Source organism: Manis pentadactyla, chromosome 4, assembly GCF_030020395.1.
Source record: "Manis pentadactyla isolate mManPen7 chromosome 4, mManPen7.hap1, whole genome shotgun sequence".
In the NCBI taxonomy this organism is placed as follows: domain Eukaryota; kingdom Metazoa; phylum Chordata; class Mammalia; order Pholidota; family Manidae; genus Manis; species Manis pentadactyla.
Genome location: NC_080022.1, coordinates 4,388,497 through 4,408,430, shown reverse-complemented (window position 1 = coordinate 4,408,430; position 19,934 = coordinate 4,388,497). Strand labels below are relative to the sequence as shown.

General features: G+C 44.8%; 1 protein-coding gene across 2 annotated transcripts; it reads left to right on the top strand.

Moving 5' to 3' along the window:
* Window positions 1-64: 64 nt before the first annotated feature.
* On the top strand, window positions 65-19,282 carry NOL9 (nucleolar protein 9). 2 transcript variants are annotated; one of them, XM_036925359.2, is made up of 12 exons: window positions 65-454; window positions 1,239-1,458; window positions 1,817-1,944; window positions 4,448-4,583; window positions 4,716-4,809; window positions 5,331-5,428; window positions 9,712-9,873; window positions 10,065-10,362; window positions 11,312-11,423; window positions 13,977-14,154; window positions 15,324-15,457; window positions 16,360-19,282. In XM_036925359.2, the coding sequence occupies exons 1-12, from the start codon at window positions 92-94 to the stop codon at window positions 16,507-16,509; spliced, it is 2,073 nt and encodes a 690-aa protein (XP_036781254.2). In that variant the 5' UTR covers window positions 65-91; the 3' UTR covers window positions 16,510-19,282. The 2 variants fall into 2 exon arrangements, with proteins under 2 accessions (XP_036781254.2, XP_036781253.2); XM_036925358.2 differs by having other exon boundaries at window positions 4,713-4,809.
* The last annotated feature ends 652 nt before the right edge of the window (window positions 19,283-19,934 follow it).

The window sequence follows — 19,934 nt, the reverse complement described above, 5'->3', positions numbered from 1 at the left end:
GCAGAGGGCGCCCGCGGCTCCAGGCCACTCGAAGGTCCTCGAGGCGGGGCGACTGGCTCTCGCGAGATTGTCGCAGGCGCCAGCGGCCAACATGGCGGACTCTGTGCAGCCGGTGAAGCGGGGGCGCCTACGCTCCACGTGGCTGCGGGCCCGCAAGGCCCGGACCCAGCTCGTCCTCAGTCGTCGGCCTCGCCGCCGGCTCGGGGCCCTGCGCTGGTGCAGCCGGAAACGCTTGCGGCGGCGGCTGCTGCAGGCCCAGGCGGCCGGCGCGGACTGGCGGGAGGGCGGCTCCCTGGTGTGGCGCGCGGCGGCCCGGAGGCCCAAGACCGCAGCCCCCAGTCCGGCTCCCAGCCCGGCCGCGGCCCCGGCCCCGAGCGGCCCCGCGGTCCTTCCCATCCCGCCAGTGCGCCCGGCCGGTCCGGGCCGCGCGTTGTTGCTCCTACCGCTCAGGCAGGTGGGTCGCGCCGCGGAGTCCGGCAGCGGCGTCGGGGTTGGAGACGCGGCCCGGGGGTGGCCGGCGAGCGAAGCCCGTGGCCCACTGGCGGTTCCTCGCGGCGGTGGTTCTGAGCAGCTAGTAACGAGGACCCCGCTGTACGGTTCTAGGCCTTCGGAGCCGAAGGGGATTGTAACAGTAATAATAGTAAAAGTAGTCGCATTTACTGGATGCTTAGAAATGCCAGGCTCTAAGTATTCTAAGTGTGTCAGGTTTGTGAACCCATTTAATACTCCCAGACCTTTATTGAATCTTATCCCTATTACTATGAATGTCACAGACGAAGAAACTGAGGTAGCTTAGGTGATTTGCCAAAAGGTGTACAGTAGAGGCAGAGCCAGGATTCAAACCCACGCCGCGCGCTCGCAGGGCCCTTGCTCTTTGCTTGGATGCCTCTCTGGGAGGGCCCTCTGCAGTGAAGGAGAGAAGTGAAAACCCAGGAATGGCAGAGACCTGGCAGGCAGTGTGCCTCTGGGAGGACGTGGGGCTGTGAGAACAGCAGAACCCAGCCCTCGGGACCCCTTGTTCTTTATGTGTCAGTGTTCACCCGCCCTGTCCAGCTGTCCTGGAACATAGTCTTAAGCTAAAAATAGTGAGTACTTGATCTTTGCCTAGTGCAATGTGTGGTTACTTAGAAACCAGCCACCTTTTGTTATGAGTAGCGATTTAGATTTTAGAAAATCCCAGTCATTAGTAACAGAATATGTAATGTTATTTCTTACCTTCTTTTCTCTTGCCCTGCTAGGGTTTTACTTTTAGCGGGATCTGTCGTGTGACCTGCCTCTACGGCCAGGTGCAGGTGTTTGGTTTCACCATCAGCCAAGGCCAGCCTGCCCAGGATGTCTTCTCTCCCTACACCCACTCGCGCCTGACTATCAATGCAGTTCACTACACGATGCCTGAGAACAGCAAGAAGGAGATGAAAAGGGAAGCCCGAACTTTGCTCAGATCTCATCTTAACCGAGGTAATACTGGGTAATTGACTGAGGGTGTACTGAAATGAGGCTGGCAGTTTTTAGATGCTAATTATAGCCTAGACATTGCACACTTTTTTGTATCTGGTTAAACCCTCACAAGAGTCGTGAGATTGAAACTATTCTCACTATTTTACAGGTGAGAAAAGTTGCCCAAGGCCCACACAGCAAACCTGGTTGACTTCTATTATTATTATTTTTTATGCAATGGGGCCTCCTGAAAAAGGCTCGCAAATACAATTTCTCCTCTCAAAAAAGTTTACAGTTTAACTGAGGAAGTGGTAGTCCTAAAGGGCATAGAATTTAATGAAGTTACTATTTTTAAAGTAGTTGATTTTTCTCTTTACAGATGACAGGAGTTGGTTGATGAAGAACTTTTCTCCTCTGTGCTCCATCTTGATGCTGGAACGTCTGAAAACCTCCACTGTAAACTTCATAACCAGCCACCCAGGTTTATCTAACGTTTTTGTACAAGAGGTAAAACCAGTTCTCTTTCAGAGTTTTGCTGATACTTTGACTGAAACAGTCGTGTCAGATGACTGTAGGATGCTCCCTTGGAAGATGAGTCTGTCGTGCTGTCGGTTATACAGCTTGTAATACCTATGAACAGTAAAGAAAGTATAAGAAGGGATATTGTGAAAAAATGTCTCTTTTCCCCTCTTGTGTCATTCTTCAGTGAAAGTCATCATTTCATATTGTAGTTGGTTAAATGCCTTGTGGTATTTTCAAAATAGTTACCTTAGTATCTTGATTTATTAATCTAAGGATATATTTTCTCAAAACTATGAATGAGTTCAGAGTAATTTCTTGGACTTTCTCCCATCTCTCTCTCTCACCTCCAGATTTTTTGCTGGCCATGTTATTAATTTCCTGAAGTCCGGTTTTATTACTCTAATTGTTTCCCATGAGCCATAAATTGAGTCTAATCTATAGGATTATTAGACAGATTGGATGTGAGGAACAATCAGGGAATAACACCAGGCTTTTTGGCCTGACCACTTCGGTGCACAGAGCTGCCATTAACTGAGATGGGTGTGCTGTGGGAGGGGCAGGTTTAGGTTATGCCTGTTAGACATTCAACTGAAGATATCAAGTGGGCAAGTTGAATATATGTCTGAGTTCAGGGAGTTGAAAATTTAAATTTGGGAGCTTTTAGCAGAAGAGGTTTCCAAAGGTCTCTTCCCTAAAGATCGTATAACACCCAGGGAGTTGGTACAGACAGAAGTGAGAAGGTTCAAGGTCTGAGCCCCAAGGCACTCCTGAGAAGTGGTCTAGAGGAGGGAACAGAGAGACTGAGGAGTGGGCATCACTGTTAGAGGAAAACCAGGTGAGTGTGCTCAGGGAGTCTTAGCAGGAGACGGAAGTGAGCAGCTGTGTCTGTGGGTGCTGATGGTAAGATGAGGCTGAGAAAGGAACCGCGTGTAGAAGCGTGGTCTGGACACGAGTGGTGGAGTAGATTGCTTAGCGGGATGACATCAGAATGGGTTCAAGAGCCTGGGAAGAGAGGAATGCAAAGGTTTAGTAGTAAAGGATTTTGCTTTTGTAGAGTTTTGCTGGAAAGGGAAGGAAAGAAATGACAGAATAGCTGGAGGAGTAAGTGTTCAAGATAATTTTTTTTTTTTGGTGGGATGGATTGAAAAAACTTAGCACTTTTGAACACAGCAGGTGGAAATGATCCAGAGGGGAGAGCCCTGACAAATGCAGTAGAGAGAGGAGCTGGTGGTGCACATGTGTCGAGGATGGGCTGATATTTGGTGTCTGAGTGGAAGAGGGGTTGGCTTTAGGAGCATAGGCAGTTCATCCAAAGTAACTGGAGGAAATGCCCCAAGGGGGCCAAGGGCAAGTAGAAGTTCTCCAATTGCTCCCTGTTGCTCTGAGAAGTGGACCAAGGTCATTGCTAAATGGGGGTGTATGGAGCAGGCAGGTGTTGGAGGCTTGAAGTGAGAGAAGGTATGAAATGAGGACTGGAAGGTGAACAGATACTGTGTTCTCATATATTTAATCTAGTGCAGAATGGCGGAATCCAGTAGCCTGGCCAGGGCTACAGAGAAGGAAATGGGCATCCCCACCTTTGCTACTTGTAAGTGGGCATTATAAATTCCATGGCCAGAGACATTTTTTTTTCGTTTGTTTTCAGTGTTGGTTTTTTCTGGGACTTACCCAACCATCACTGTTTATATTCTGTATGCTGCTATCCCACATTTACGTGTTAATACATCCTGGAGTTATTTTTTCATAGAAAGTAGATAATCTCATTTTATAAGATACTTTTATTTTGCCCTCAGTGGCTGATAGTTGAGCACAGTGTAGAATTGTAGTTTCAAAGGATTTTTCCTCAAAACCTTGAAGGTTTTGCTCTGTTGTTTTCTAGGACTTAGAGTTGCTGACAGGAGGTCATTCCGTTTATGATGTCTTTCTCCTCGGGGTTCAGGAATCGCATGAGGATGTGATCGTGGGTGGTCTCTTCCACGCTGTGGCCTTATTCCCTCTGAGCCCCACTGCTTCAGCTAGGAGCCTGCTCTTCCATCCCTTAGGTTGCTTTCCCATGGTTTCCTGACATTTTTCCCAGATGCCGCTGCACTTAGTGGCCCTGTCTTCCACATCCTGTCCACTCTACATATCGTTTTTGTCTTCTTTATGTGTTTGGAGATTGTCTTGGCTTTCTTCCACATCACCAACCTCATCCACAGCTTTGGTCTTCTCTTGAATTTGTCTTGTGGCAATCACTTTAGTTTCCCCACATTTTCCTTTTCTTTGGAGTCTCCTGTGGAGGTGATGACAGCTTGGAAGTAAGTGTGCACTATAAAAAAGAGACGTTAGTAATAGACTTGATAAGACTTACTGAAGGGTTGTATTTGGGGGGTGAGAGCGAGGGGATTGAGTTTATATTTTATAGCTCATAACTGCATGAGGCTTATTAATTTAGAAGTGAACTGCCTTTGTTTTTACTTTTTCTTAAAGCTTGAATTGTCAATTTCAGACTCCAACTTTCCAAATTAATTCTGAATATTTAGCCTTGAGGTCTGTTGGCATTAGAAGAGAGAAAAAAAAAAAAGGCCTTCGTTTAACAGAGAGGATGCTTTCAGCCGTGGAGGAGCTTGTCAGCGTTTCTCGTGGTGAGTAATGCACACCAAGCAGCTCGGGCACTTATCCGCATCTGCCAAAGCCTCGGAGCACTGCTTATGACGATTAGAGTCCTGAAGAAGGTGGCTGGTGCTCAGGGTCACTGTTTGTTTTGCCTCCAGAAGAAGTAGATGGCTGCCCTATCATTCTAGTTTGTGGACATCAGGACGTTGGAAAGTCAACTTTTAATAGATACCTGATGAACCAGTTGTTAAATAGGTAAGTGTTTTCATTCTTGTTTTGACATGAGCATGAAGTAGGATTCTCAGTTTAAGAAACTGGATGGGAATGCATCCTGACTTCTAAGTAGAGATTACCAAAAACTGTATAAAGCTGCTCAGCTGAGTGTTGGCATTCTCTGAGTGCTGTCTTCGGACTGAGGTGACAGCGCTCTCTATGTACAGACATTGCCTATGGGGGAGCTTGGGAGAGGGGACACTTGGTCTCAGAATCTCTTTGTCCATATCCAGAGATTCAGAATAGGGATAAGTTCTGTTGTATTTTAAAGGTGAAATGTTAGGAAAGACGAAGTTGTATCCACATAATGAATGGGCCCTGTCACCCTGCCTGCATCACATTTTTCTTTACATTTTTTTTTATATTGATTGTCATCTTTGGCGCCTTCCACCTTAAAGGCCACGTAGGGTGGATTATGCCTGTATTGCACAACATCTTTAAAGTCAGTTTGTCGTTTTGACGTAGTAAAGGTAATTAAGATTTTCTTTCTTTTAAATTTTCAGTATTCCCTGTGTTGACTATTTGGAATGTGATCTGGGACAGACAGAATTTACTCCTCCAGGTTGCATTTCTTTACTTAATATTACAGAACCAATTCTAGGTGTGTATTATATATTTCTTAAATGTCTTGGTTTTATAAAACTAAAAAGTGATACTTAAAAAAAACTCAGAGAATATGAAAGTATAAAATATACAAAGTGAACATCGCTCCCTAGCAAACTCATGGTCTTCCCATAAGTGTTCCTCTAGCCTCAAAAAAAGAAATGGTACTTTGTAAAGGTTCCATTTTAGTAAATAGAGCTGTCAATTTTGTTTTATGTAATCTAGAAACATGCCATTCTGTAATACTAACATCTTATGGAACCCTGTACAATGAACTACACCAAGAAATGAACACTGACAAAATAGTATTAATTAAACTATAGGTTTTATTCCACATTCACCATTTATCCTTCTAGTGTCCTTTTTCTGCTAGAGAATCCAATCCAGAACCCCACATTGTTTTTTTAATGGTAAAATATATATAACATGATATTTGCCATTTTAATCATTGATATATGTACAATTCAGTGGTATTAAGTACCTTCACAGGGTTGTGTAACCATCACCACTGTTTATATCCAAAATTTTTCATTGTCCCAAACTGAAATGCTCTACCTGCTAAATAACAGTTCCTCCCTTCCTCTCTCCTTCCAGCTCCTAGTAACCTCTATTCTGGTTTCTGTCCCTATGAGTTACCCGTTCTAGGTACCTCATATAAGTGAAATCATACAATATTTGCCTTTCTGTGTTTGGCTTCTTTTACTAAGCCTAGTCATTTTAAGGTCTATTTGTATTGTAGCATATATCAAAATTTAATTCTTTTTTATGGCTGTATCACATTTTGATAATACATTCATCTGTTGATAGATACTTAGATTGTTTCACTTTATGGCAGTTGTGACTAGTACTGCTGCGAATATCGGTGTACAAAGATCTTTTCAAATCCCTGTTTTCAGTTCTTTTGGATATATAACTTGGAGTGGAATTGCTGAGTAATACCGTACAGTAGTTCCATGATTGACCTTTTGAAAAACTGCCAGACTGTTTTTCACAGTAGCTGCATCATTTTACTTCCCATCTGCAATGCACAAGTGTTCTTACTTCTCCACAACATCACCAGTACTTGTCATTTTGATTATAGACGTTTGATTATTTACATCCCAGGTGTGAAGTGGTATTTCACTGTGGCTTTGTCATTTCCTTAATTACTAGTGATGTTGAGCATCTTCCCATGTGTTGATTGGCCATTTGTATATCTTCTTTGGAAAAATATTTATTCAAGTCCTTCCTTGGCCTGTTTTTAAATTGAGTTGTTTGTTTTTGTTGAGTTTTTGTAGTTTTCTGTATGTTTGTTTATTATTTGTATATTATCAGATACATGATTTGCAAATACTCCTTTCTATAGGTTGTCTTTTTGTTTTCTTGGTACTCCCTTTGATGCACATAAGTTCTTAATTTTTATGAAGTATAATTTATCTGTGTTTTCTTTTGGTGTCATATCCATGAAGTTGTTGCCAAATCTAATGTCACAAAGATTTTCTGTAATGTTTTCTTCCAAGAGTTTTATAAGTTTTAGCTTTTACATTTTGGTCTTTGATCCATATTGAATTAATTTTTGTATTTGATATAAGGAAAGGGTTTAACTTCATTCTTTTGCATGTGGATATCCAATTTTCCAGTCACTGTTTGTTAAAAGGACTGTCTTTTCCCCATTGAATGGTCTTGGCAGCCTTGTTGAAAATCATTTGACCATATATGTGAGGGTTTATTTCTGGCCTATTTATTTTATTCCATTGGTCTATATGTCAGTCCTTATGCCAGTCCCACACTAAAAGAGAAACATGAGTTGGGAAATGTGAGTCTTCCCACCTTACTATTTCTCAAGATTGTTTTGGCCTTCTGGGGACCCCTGCAATTCCATATGAATTTGAGGATCACCTTTTCCATTTCTGTGAAAAAGGCTGTTAGAGTTTTGATAGGGATTATGTTGAATTTCTAGATCACTTTGGATAATATTGACAACAATGCTATGTCTTCCTGTCTGTGAACATGGGATATGTTTCCAACTGTTTAATTTTTAATTTCTTTCAGCAATATTTTATGGTTTTTAGTGTGTCAGTCTTTTATTTTCTTGGTCAGATTTGTTCCTAAGGATTGAATTCTTTTAGCTGTTACTGTAAGTGGAATCACCTTCCTAACACCTTTTCAGATTATACATTGCTGGTGTATAGAGACACAAGTGATTTTATGTGTTACTCTTGTATACTTTGCTGGGTTCCTTTATTACCTCTAGTAGATTACTGTGGATTCTTTGGGATTTTCTATATATAAGATCATGTCATTTGCAAATAGAGATAGTGTTACCTCTTCCTTTCCAATTTGGCTGCCTTTAATTCCTTTTTCTTGTCTAATAGTTCTGGTTGGAACCTCCAATACAGTGTTGAGTGGATGGAAACATCCTTTTCTTGTTCCTGATCTTAGACAGAATGCATCCAGTCTTTCACCGTTTGATGTTAACTGGATTTTCCATAGTTGGCCTTTGTCAGGTTGAAAAGGTTGCCTTCTATTCCTAGTATGTGGAATCTTTTTATTATGAAAGAACATTAGGTTTTGTCAAATGCATTTTCTGTGTCTGTTGACATAATTGTGTGATTTTTTAGTTGGCTTTTTAAAAAAGCAGGTGATGATACGTTAGGTTACTAGATATGTTAAGGATTGAATAGACTTTGTCAGGAGGAAGTCGTAAAATGTTTACATTGTTTTACAGCTCTATCAGAAATAATTGTGTAAAACTTGGTTCTTTAGCTGGTTTCAATGTTTCTTTTTATTCCTTTTACATCTTCTCTAGTCCATTTAGTTTTCTTTTCTCTTTTTACTCCTTAATTTTTCAGTGGGTGTTTCTAAAAACAAGGACACTGCTACATCATCACAATACAACCACCAAAATCAGGATAGTGGCCCTGCAGGAGCACTGTTACTCGAGCCTTGTCCAGTGTCCCAGCATCCGTGTAGGTCCCGTGTATACTTCCAAACCTGTAGTCTGCTTCGGTTGGGATCAGTTCCTCTGGCTTTTCTTATCTTTATGACCTTGTCAGTTTTAAGGAGTGCATTTCTAGGCTGTCCCTCCTGATTTGATTTAGAAGTAACATTGTTGCATCATGTCAGCATGCTGCCAGTTTGTCCTGTCACTAGAGATGTTGGCTTTGATCACTTGGTTAGGTAGCATTTGTCAGGGTTTTCCACTCTTAGTGTAACAAAGTGTGTTCTTTATTCTGGGATGTCATTGCTTCTAGATCCGCTTACTGGACAGAGCTAGAAATACAAGGACTTTTAAACCCACACACACCATACATGTACGTGTATGGATATGTACATACACACACACATCTTTATCTCTTTCTGTGTATTGTCTCCCTATTTATTATTAAGCCATGAGTTTATACCTGTCACTGATTCCAGTGTAACACCTAGGATCATTCTAGTTAGCCTTCACCCTTCCATATTTATAAGTTCCTTCTCTGATGATAAGAACCCTGGTTGTGTTTATTCTCAATATAATTATGTTTTTGCTCCATTCCTTTTTATTTATTCAATCCCTCTACTATGCAGGCCACCCCCTCAGCTGTGGGTACCCCAAATTCCCTGGCCCCAACCTAGAGGGAGCCTTGCCAACCCTACCAAGTGGCCTTGCATCAGCCACACTGATCAAGGCTTTTGCCCTGCTGACCGTGTTACCACATAGCCTGGGTGACCCCGCTGAGCATGCTGACCCCAGCCCCAGCCCCAGCCAGGAGAGATGGGCGGTGCTCAGGCTAGACCGATTAGGACGGTCAACTCTGGAGTTGGGTCACTTCAGTTCAAGCCCCGTTGATAATTTCTTGGTCAAGTTAATATCTCAATTTCCTTGTCTGTAAAAATGGGGATGATAATACTACCTACTTCATCGGGTTTTTATGAAAATTAGAGACCACCTGTAAAGTACCTAGAACACAGTAAGTGCTGTGTTCCAGTAGTTGACTGGGTTGTTACTAGTTGCCCTTTCATTAGCATGTAAGCCCTGCAAGGACAGGTATGTTTGTTCACAGATGTATCCTAAGTACCTGGTACAATGCCCAGCGCTCAGTAAATGTGTTGAATGAATGGCTCTCTTAGGACATAGTTGGGATTAACCATATTGCAAAAGTGAACATTTCTTTGTAATAAGTTGAAACCTTAGATTTCTGAAAATGGGAGTGCAGCTCTTCTCAGTAGTGGGGAGTCTCTGGTCTCCCCAGGACCACCGTCAGTGATGACGCACCACCTTTTGAGTAGTCATGAATTGACTGCTCTTCTTCTTCTCAGGACCACCTTTCACCCAACAGAGGACACCACAGAAAATGGTTTATTATGGAAAGCCTGCTTGTAAAAACAACCATGAGAATTATATTGAGATGATAAAGTATGTGTTCAGCTCCTACAAGAGAGAGTCCCCTCTTATCGTCAACACGATGGGCTGGGTGATAGGTAAGAACGTGGGGGCCCTGCTGTAGACGAGGGCGGTCAGCAGGAGTGAGCCTGGCTCTCAGGCATCACTGCTGCAGCCTGGCTTTTCTTGCCATTTCTTTGTCTCAGGGTAAGTGTACCATTTTCTCATGGGAGTGTGTTACTCATTTATTAGGGCACTAACTGTGTTTATGTCATCTGCTTCTTCATAGACAAAGGGCTTTTGCTTCTCATTGATCTGATCCGGTTGCTGGCTCCCAGCCATGTTGTTCAGTTCAGTTTTGGCCGAAGTAGATACATGCCAGATCTCACCCCTGACTACGTAGACAGCATGGATGGCCTGTACACGAAAAGCAAGGCCAAAGTCAGAAACAGAGGTTACCAGCTGGCTGAATTTGCAGATAATTTGGAATTTGCTGACGAAGAAAAGGAGAGTCCACTTGTGTTTACTGGACATAAACTGATGTGTGTCCAGTCGGATTTTGTTAATAGAAAAACTCCAAGAAACAGGTAAATATCATGGCTGGAAAATTGTTTTCTTCAGTTTAACAGCATCTTCTGTCCTCAGTACCTTAAAGGGAGTAAGATCTAAAATGTTCATCTCTATCACATCTATATATTTATGAAAGAGAATCAGCTATTTCTAATATATATACAGATAGATTATCTCTCTATATATACATAGATAATCTATCTATATATACACACATATACATACACATTTTTCAGAACAAAGATACAGGTGTTCTCCAACTTACAGTGGTTTGGCTTAACGGTTTTTCGACTTTATGATTGTGTGAAAACAATATGTATTCATCAGAACGTGTACTTGGAAATTTGAGTGTTGGTCTGTTCTGCGGGTAGCAATATATGGTCCGACACCCTCTCGTGATGCTGGTCAGCAGCAGGGAGCCGCAGCTCCCAGCCGGCCAGTGCAGCCATGGGGGTAAACAGCTGAGGGAACCATCCTGCACTCACGCACACTCATTCTGTTTCTCACTTTCAGTACAGTATTCAATAAATTGTGAGACATTTGACAATTTTATTTTAAAATGGGCTTTGTGTTGGATGAGTTTGTCCAACTGTAGGCTAATGTAAGTGCTATGAGCACATATAAGGCAGGCTAAGCTATGATGTCTGTAGGTTATATGTTTTAGATGCATTTCAACTTAACAATATTTTCAGTTTATGGTGAATATACTGGGTCATGACTCTTGTAAGTTGAGGAAGATCTGTGTCCAGATGTGGTCTGCCCTTCTGGTTGCCTGGAGCTCTGACTTGAAGAAGAATCTTTACGCTTCATGTTTTTCCAGGGGGCTTGTAGAGAGACAGGGTCTGCACATGTGCAGGTGGGAACATGCTCTCGTGAATCTGATGTGGTGATAAATGAACTCTTCCTGAGTGGGAGGTGGACTCGAGTGTTGAATCTCTATTTACCTCATTCTGATTGTCTTTTCAGAGAGTCACACAACAAAGTCCTGCGTGATTTGGCGGTGCTGGGTTACCTCGGCCAGCTGCAGCCCCCAGTGCCGCAACCACTTTGTCCCCTGCATGGTCTGATACCCTATCAGGTAACTTAAACTAAACAATATTGTCTTTATATTGTTTACTTAACAAACACTCCTTGTCTTCGTGTGCCAAGAGCGCTTCTCAGCCTCTTGTAACTCTTTGCCCATTTAATCCTCAGAGCAGTCCTGGGTGTGGGGTCCGTAGCTATCCCCATTTTACAGAGGGGAGGCTGAGAAACCGAGCAGAGGCGCAGAGCTGGCATCAGACCCAGGTGGTCCAGTGCCACAGTCTGCTCTGAATGGCTGTTCTGTGCTGGGCATGGCTGAATGTTCTACCTAATCCCAGAGGTGGCATTGGGATTATGCCCAGGCAGTTCAGCCCCAGGGTTCTGCTGACTAGCTGTGTGTGACTCAGTTTCTCAGCTGTAGCAGGGAGGCTATACCAGACTGCACAGAGTGGCCGTGAGAATTCAGTGAGTGTTGGAGTGGTGCATCCAGAGAGTACTTCGTGTTACCAGAAGTAGATTCTAGCACCAGAGTTCTTGCATCTTGGAATACAAGTTCTTAAGAATTATTTTGGGAAGAAACCACCGTAATTTTAAGATTTTGGATGATGAGAGCATAAAAAAGCAACAGGTGTATTTCCTGAGTGCTTACTCAGTTGTGCCCTGTGTTAACCCCTTTATAGGTCACGGTGGTCCTGTTATTCCCATTTTATAGATGATAAAACTGAGGCCAGGCCCAGGGACTTTTTTTTTTATTAAGGTATCATTGATATATAATCTTATAAAGGTTTCACATGAGCAACATTGTGGTTACTACATTCACCCATATTATCAAGCCCCTCCACCACCACCCATTGCAGTCACTGTCCATCAGTATAATAAGATGCTATAGAGACACTGCTTGTCTTTGTGCTATACTGCCTTCCCTGTGACCTCCCCCCTACATTTTGTGTACCAATCATAATGCCCCTCAATCCCCTTCTCCCTCCCTCTCCACCCACCCTCCCCACCCCCCTTACCCCTTTCCCTTTGATAACCACTAGTCCCTTCTTGGAGACTGTGAGTCTGCTGCTGTTTTGTTCCTTCAGTTTTGCTTTGTTGTTATACTCCACAAATGAGGGAAATCATTTGGTTCTTGTCTTTCTCTGCCTGGCTTATTTCACTGAGCATAATACCCTCTAGCTCTATCCATGTTGTTGCAAATGGTAGGATTTGTTTTCTTCTTATGGCTGAATAATATCCCATTGTGTATATGTACCACCTCTTCTTTATCCATTCATCTACTGACGGACACTTAGGGTGCTTCTATATATTGGCTGTTGTAAATAGTGCTGCAATAAACATAGGGGTGCATCTGTCTTTTTGAATCTGAGATCTTGTTTCCTTTGGGTAAATTCCTAGGAGTGGAATTCCTGGGTCAAATGGTACTTCTATTTTTAGCTTTTGAGGAACCTCCATACTGCTTTCCACAATGGTTGAACTAATTTACATTCCCACCAGCAGTGTAGGAGGGTTCCCCTTTCTCTGCATCCTCGCCGGCATTTGTTGTTCTTCGTCTTTTGGATGCTGAGGCCAGGGATGCTAAGTCAGCTTACCCAAAGTGGCAGAGTCAGAGTTGGGTCTGAGACTCATTCTAGAGCCCAGACTGTTTCCTCCCTGGTGTGCAGCCTGTCCAGTACTGAGTCCTCGCTGTGTGCCAGGTGCTCTGCTCAGCACTTTGCATGGACTGCCCTGGTGACATCACGGCAGCCCAGTGAGGGGGAGGCCGTCACGTTCTCTGTTTACAGCTTGGAAGACAGGGCACAGTCAGGCGGTCACACAGGCCTGACACCAGATAAACTTGTCTTCAAATGCTTCCTCAAGAGACACTCCTGAGGCAGGAGCAGTGGACCTGGATGGCCAAGGGTTTGTCTCCCAGGCTTGATGGTGAGAACGGCTCCAGGCTGCCCTGTCGGCTCCACCAGAGACTGTAAGGCAGTTTGTTTGGGAGTTTTGGTTGATGGGGTCATTTTCTCACTTGGAGATGCTGTGTAACTATCTGCCAGTCAGTAATTTAATCTGCTTTTTGCTATTTCAAAGTTGTTTTGAAATTTAAATAATATGTGTAACAAAATACTTTTCTGCTCTAGAAATTTGGAATTACCCAGAAAGTTAAAGGTAGCTATTCATTTTGTGCCCCAGAAATGTAATCTATTAATTCAGTATGTTATATTAGAAGGTGGATGGTGGCTTTTTCTCAGTGAATGGATTTTTACTTTATTACATTAAGAGACCTCTCAGCAAACGGGGCTTTCACAGTCTTCTTCGAATTTAACTCATTTAGGGTGCCTCCAAACTTATGTGTCTCATTAGACAGGAAATTTCCAGGCATTCAGTTCAGATTTCTAGGGAGTGTTGCTGGTATACAAGAAATTTGTGTAAATTTCTTAGGTTCTCTGTATTAAAGCAGTGAAACCCTAAACAAATGCTGGTTAGCATTTCCGTTATGTTTAGATACTTCTTAGCAGGCAGTTTGTCAGACATAACTTAAGATAGTTGGCTAGTCAGCTTATAAAAAGTGGAAGTAGTCTTTCCAGTAGAAAGAACAGGGAGATACAAATCTGTTTTCCAGGTCCCTTTCAATGCAGTTGCACTCCGGATTACTCACTCTGATGTCGCTCCTACCCATATATTATATGCTGTGAATGCCAGCTGGGTTGGTCTTTGCAAAATCCTGGATGATGTCAGAGGATATGCAAATGGGCCCATCCTGCTTGCCCAGACTCCGATCTGTGATTGTGTAGGGTTCGGTGAGTACGAGTAAAGCTTGTGTGTGAACCTAATGCAGTAGATCACTTTAACTATAGATGGCAGACCTTGACCTTATAGCTGACTCTGGGCTGGAGCAGTCAGTGAGCGTGTTGGGGAGGAGGCAGCTCTTTGTCAGCTGCTCCTGCCAGCCTCTCTGCATCCCATCTGGGAACCCCAAGGGTCTGGTTGCCCTTCTCACTTGACAGGCCTTCTCCAGGCAATCTTGCTCACTGCTGGGGCTCTCATGCCATCTTTAGGCTGACTTCCCATAGGATCTGTCCAGCACAACCACAAGCCCGAGTTCCAAGCCCTCCACCTGGATGCCTCACTTGCATCAAAGACCAAGGTCCTGATCTCCCAAATCCTTTCCTCCTGCTTACACCATCTCCTGATCCCAGGCCTGTGAACAGTCCTTCAGAGATTCACTCTAGTGTTGGCACCAGACCTGTGGGTCCTCCTTGGCACTCTGTTGCCTTTGTTCACCACATCCAGCCCACTAGCAGGTCTGGAAGCTTCCATTTCCTAAATCTGTCAGACTCCCCCCCATCTCACCCATTCTCACCACATCAGTCTGAGCTGCCTTCCTTTGTGCACTGGTCCCCAGTCAGGAATGATCTGATTGTGTCATGCCCCGGGGCACTCATCTCACGGGGCAGGACCATGGGCCACACAGTCTCCAGGTAACTGGGGTCCCCACCTCCTTCACCAAGCCTCTGTGACCATTCCCCTGGCCCTCTGAGGTCACTAAATGTCAGTATATGTTTCTGGAAGCATGCTAGGCCTATATAATCCAAAATTAGCAAAGTCCTTAGGTAATGAAATACATGTTTCTGACTTGTGCAATACTGTACTTCTCAAAAGTGTGTCCATAGAAACTATGTTCCTTAGTACTGACCATAGAGAAGGGATGGTGATGGGGAGAGGTCGAGGCGGGTTTTCTCCCTGTGCACGTTTTGTTGGCAGTCCAGGACTTTGGTGTGTGGACCACGGTGGTTCCGCAGCTGAGCACAGAGAAGGGTACCAGGGGTCCTCAGATGCCCCATCTCTTGGCGCTTTGTATTTCCAAAGCAAAGCACAGTTGAAATTAGCCATTCAGCAATTCTGAATGGTAGGGAGGGTTTGATATCTTCTAGAATGGAATATTTTTGTGTGTTTGTGTATCTTCAAGGAATTTGTAGAGGCATTGACATGGAGAAGAGGCTTTACCACATTCTCACTCCTGTGCCCCCAGAGGAGCTAAGAAACGTGAATTGTCTGCTGGTCGGAGCCATTTCCATCCCACAGTGTGTCTTCAAGAGCCAGGTGAGTGCAACTCCCAGGGACAGCCCTGGAGGTAGCCACTGTGCACGTCATAGAGAGTGACCTGAAGCTGGGGCAGGGGTCAAGAAATGGGTTACTGCTTGGGAGACTCAGGCTTTGTTGTAGAGGCTGAGTGAGGCAAGGTGGGGTGTCAGGATGCACCTCAGAGGCTAAGGCCAGGAATTGCCACTGCTCGTGGTCAAGACCCTCGTGGCAGAAGTAGGCTTTGGGCAAAGAGAGCAGAGTTGGCCTCCCAGGATTACCTTCCCTAAGGATGGTCTTCAGGTGCGCCCGTGGGAAGGTCACATTGGCTAGGGGCATCTGTGTGGGCCCAGTGCCAAACTACAGGCCTTCGAGCCTCCTTCTTACCTGTTTATTTTATCTTATTGAGAGAAACACCCACCCCCACCCACCTGTTCTCATGCCATTTGATGTGTATGTGGGGTTGAACTGGCCAGGAAAGAAGCTGTCCCCTTTGTCCCTGGGCTTGTTGCTTTAAGTGGGCCGTTTGAGGGAAAGGGAAGCAAATGTCCTTTTTTTTTTTTTTTTTTTAAGTTATTATTGGTATACACTCTAATGAAGGTTTCACATGAAAAACAGTGTGGTTACTACATTTATCCATGTTATCAATTCCCCACCCAGACCCCAACACAGTCACTGTCCATCAGTGCAGCAAGATGCCACAGATCGACTATTTGCCTTCTCTGTGCTACACTGTTTTCACCATGATCCCCCACACTACGTGTACTAAACATAATATCCCTGTATCCCCTTCCTAAATGTCTTTTAAGACTTATCAGACTCTCACTTTTAACACTGCTTTCTGGGGAAGGATTAAAACAATGCAGACTCTTGTCGGTTAGATTTGGAGTATTTCCACGATTCTCTTTGTGTTTCCATTTCAGCGCGGGCTTGAAGGGACAATACCTTACATCACAACAGATTACAATTTTAAACTTCCTGGAGCATCAGAGAAAATTGGAGCAAGAGAAATTGAGGAAAACTGTGAACGGAAACTATACCCCAGGCCTAAGTTCTATCGAAAAATAAACTGATGCTGATGTCTTTAATAAGGGAAGGAACTTTTCTACCAGAAAGCTTGACTGTCTCCAGCCTGACGTCAGCAGACAATGGGGCTTTTTGGCGGTGAAGGATGCACTTGCATAGCAAATGGTGTTTCCTGTAACTCACGAGTATGTTTAGGGCAAACTCAACTCTCTTCCTAAGGCTCCATGACCTAGAGTTCGGCCCTAGGCTCCGGTATAGCCAATCATACTTTGTTTTCTAAAGTGATAAAGCAGCAAGGAGACGTTTGTACACCACCAGAGCAGAAAGAACACAGTTGATTCCTTAAAAAGATCTTTTAAGAACCTGGTTGTTAGAATCTGGATAAAAATAGGTACAGTGGGGCCACGAACACGTACCAGGGAAGAAGGCAGGCTGGCCAGCAGTACTGTGAGCATAACAGGATGTGGAGGCAGCGATGGCAGCTCCCGCATGCCAGCATCCCCCGCTCATTTGATGCCATGCGAGTTCTCATCTGTTCCCGTGGGTCCAGTGTTAAAAGACTGTGTTTGGGCTGTTTCATTTAATCAAGACTTGATAGGTGAAAGTTTGGACTCAAGAGCTCTTCTTTCTTTTTTAAATCAGGATTTTATGCTGCAAAAATTGCTCTGAAATCCAGGAAGCTTCTCTGCAGCCTTTTTAAAACTAGATTTGTCCTTACTGAGTTCTAATCTGCAGTCAGAGACACGCCGGCAGCGCTGGGCACGAGGCTGTCTGGAGGAAGGACTGGCGGAGCGGCTCTGGGGAGAAAGCCCCCTTCTTGCCCTGGGCAGCCGCGCCTGGACGTGTGCATGTGCACCAGTGTGTGCCGTTCAGCGCTTTGAGAGGGAACAGGAGGCTGGCGTTGAGAGAAAGGATGGAAATACACTGCTGATTTTCTCCCTGGTGGTTTCACTTCTTTCTCCTCCCGGGCTGGACGTGTTGGTAAACAGGATGGCCAGGCGGGGTCATACCATTTCTGGGCTTCAGTGCTCTGCTGGCGTCTTGTCACCCCCCAGGACTTGTTTTGATGCCTCAGAGACCATGTCAGGTCTCCGTTGCCTCGTATTTATACCTAATTTTAGCCTGTGCACATTTTTCTGTCTTGCAAAGAATTTTAGCAGAAAATGTGCCACTGTCAGCTTTGTCTCTGTATCTTCACAGCAATACTCTCCCTGGTCGTTACCAGCAGGGCTCGAGAAATGAGGTGCCCTGTCATTGGCATTTTCCTTAAATCCAGGCTTTCCTTTAGCCTTACCTGCTGGTTGCCTGGAGGGATGCTTCAGTCCTCGGGAAAGAACACAAGCACTGCCACTAGAGGGAGCTGTCAGCTGGCCACCTGGGGCTGGAAGCCGCTCAGGAGCCTGTACAGGACACTCTCCCGGCGACAGGTTCCTTGGCCAGCCCCAGAGTCCCTGCTCAGACTGGCCCCGGGGATGTCTGTCTTTTTTAATTATCAGTGTCAGTGGCTTGGGCTTTCTGTCATTTCTACAGTCTGTTGTGTTTCAGAATGGGGAATAAGTTCTAGAGTGGAGTTATTAACAAAAACTCTTAGTCATTTTTGTGTGTGTGCTTTCCAAAGCAGTACATGCTTATTATAAGAAAAAATACACAGTTTAGCACATGGAAACCTTCAGTCGCCGATTTTGTGGCTCTTTATAGTCCTTTCAGAGAGATCTGTTTATAGGAGAGGAAGATGTGAAAATAGACAAGATTCTCAAATTCTGGGATTCATTTTATTTTATAAACAAAGACAGCCCAGTTGTGTCTGTCCTCTGTTAGGCCTGGGGCAGGATTCAGTGACCCTAAGATGGTCTGTGTGTGGAAACTGATTTAAGAAAGGGAAGAGGGATACTTAGGCTGGCCCTTAGGTCCCATGGATTATGCTTTTGGAGAACAGAACTGGAAGGGGCCTGTGGAAGAGGACATCTCGGGTTGTCGAGGTTGCCTACTGCCTCCACTGGGTCCCCTCTGTGGGCAGTTACGGAAGTAACCTGACGGATGGTGTGAAATCAACTGATGGGGAGGAGACAGGATCCTTCTGTTGTACCAGATGGTGATTTCTTAAAAAATTGTCTATTCGGTAGTTTATTTCCTTAGATTAGGATGTGGCAATAGAGTGGTAAAGGCAGCAGGCTTTCATGTTAAAGCTCTGTTTAAATCCTGTGGGCCACAGGCTGGCAGTGTGACATTGGGGCGGTCTGTACCGTGAGCCTGTGTCCCCCTTTGAGATGGGCTGGGAGCTCTTACCCCAGGATCGCTATGAGGAGTCCATGAGCATGTGGGAAAGGCCTAGAAGTAGCTCAGCGTACATAGCCTGGCTCTGGTTAGACTGTAAACTGCAAAAGAGGGCAGGGACCAAGAGAGGGTACCTCACAGTCACACTGCGGCAAAGCAGAAGCTAAACGTTGAAATCTGCAGCCGTCCTGTCTGTCCTGCCTCAGGGCATGTTTACCTTAAAAGTGGTTTTCTAGCCCGGCATGCTGTCTTCAGAGGCCCCTGAGGAAGGGTCCTCACCTCCCACTGAGTACCCATTCCTGGGGGTTTTCATAAACCCCCACATTCTGCTTTTAAAATTGTATGAATGACTCATGTAGAAAATGGCCCTAAGTTCACCAACACATAGATAATCCCTGTAAATGCCGTGACACTGTTCCTTATCTGGTCTTTTCCAGATTGCAAGTGTGTTTTACAAAACTGGTGTCCTGGTGTATGTATGGCTTTCTGTTCAGCCCTTTTTACTTAACATAGGAACTTTCCTGTCATTAAATATTTTTGAGACTATCACTTTAACTGTAATATGTATATAGATAGGCCATTTTATTCCAGAAAATTATTTAGGCACCTGGAGAAATTATGGCAAAAACAATGGGGGCAGTAAACATTGGAAAGGGGGCTAGTGACATCTGGGTGCATGCGGGAAGACAGGAAACCCCAGTAAATGCCAGCACACGTGTCCATTTCAGTATTGTGATGGGAGTTTTAACTCCTGTTTGGGCCCAGGGATGTGAGAGGGAGTGCCAGGCTCTCTGCATGGTCTCTGGGAGCTTGTTGGGGGAAAAAGAATTTTGCCCCCAGAGGATCTTACAAGCCCACCCTGGGGCCTGTGCCTGCAGCTGCCCCTCAGTAGGGAGGCCCCGGCCCCTCGGCCGCACTTCTGGGTGGGGCCTAGCACACCCAGTGAGACTGCTACCAGCAGAGCCTGAACAGTGGCTGCAATAAATATGTGGGCCACCTGTATGGTGAGGGGGAAGGAGCCAGGGAGTGCTCAAGGCCTCTTCAGAGAGGCTTTGCCAGGAAAAGCGTGGGTCAGAGGATGGGCTGGGGGGTGCCCTTGGAGTTGAGGGGCAGCAGGGCCAATCTGGAAATGCTGGGAGCTGAGTAAGCAAACCTTGGGAATCAGCGAGCAGAACTGAGCCTGCAGACAATGGGTTGG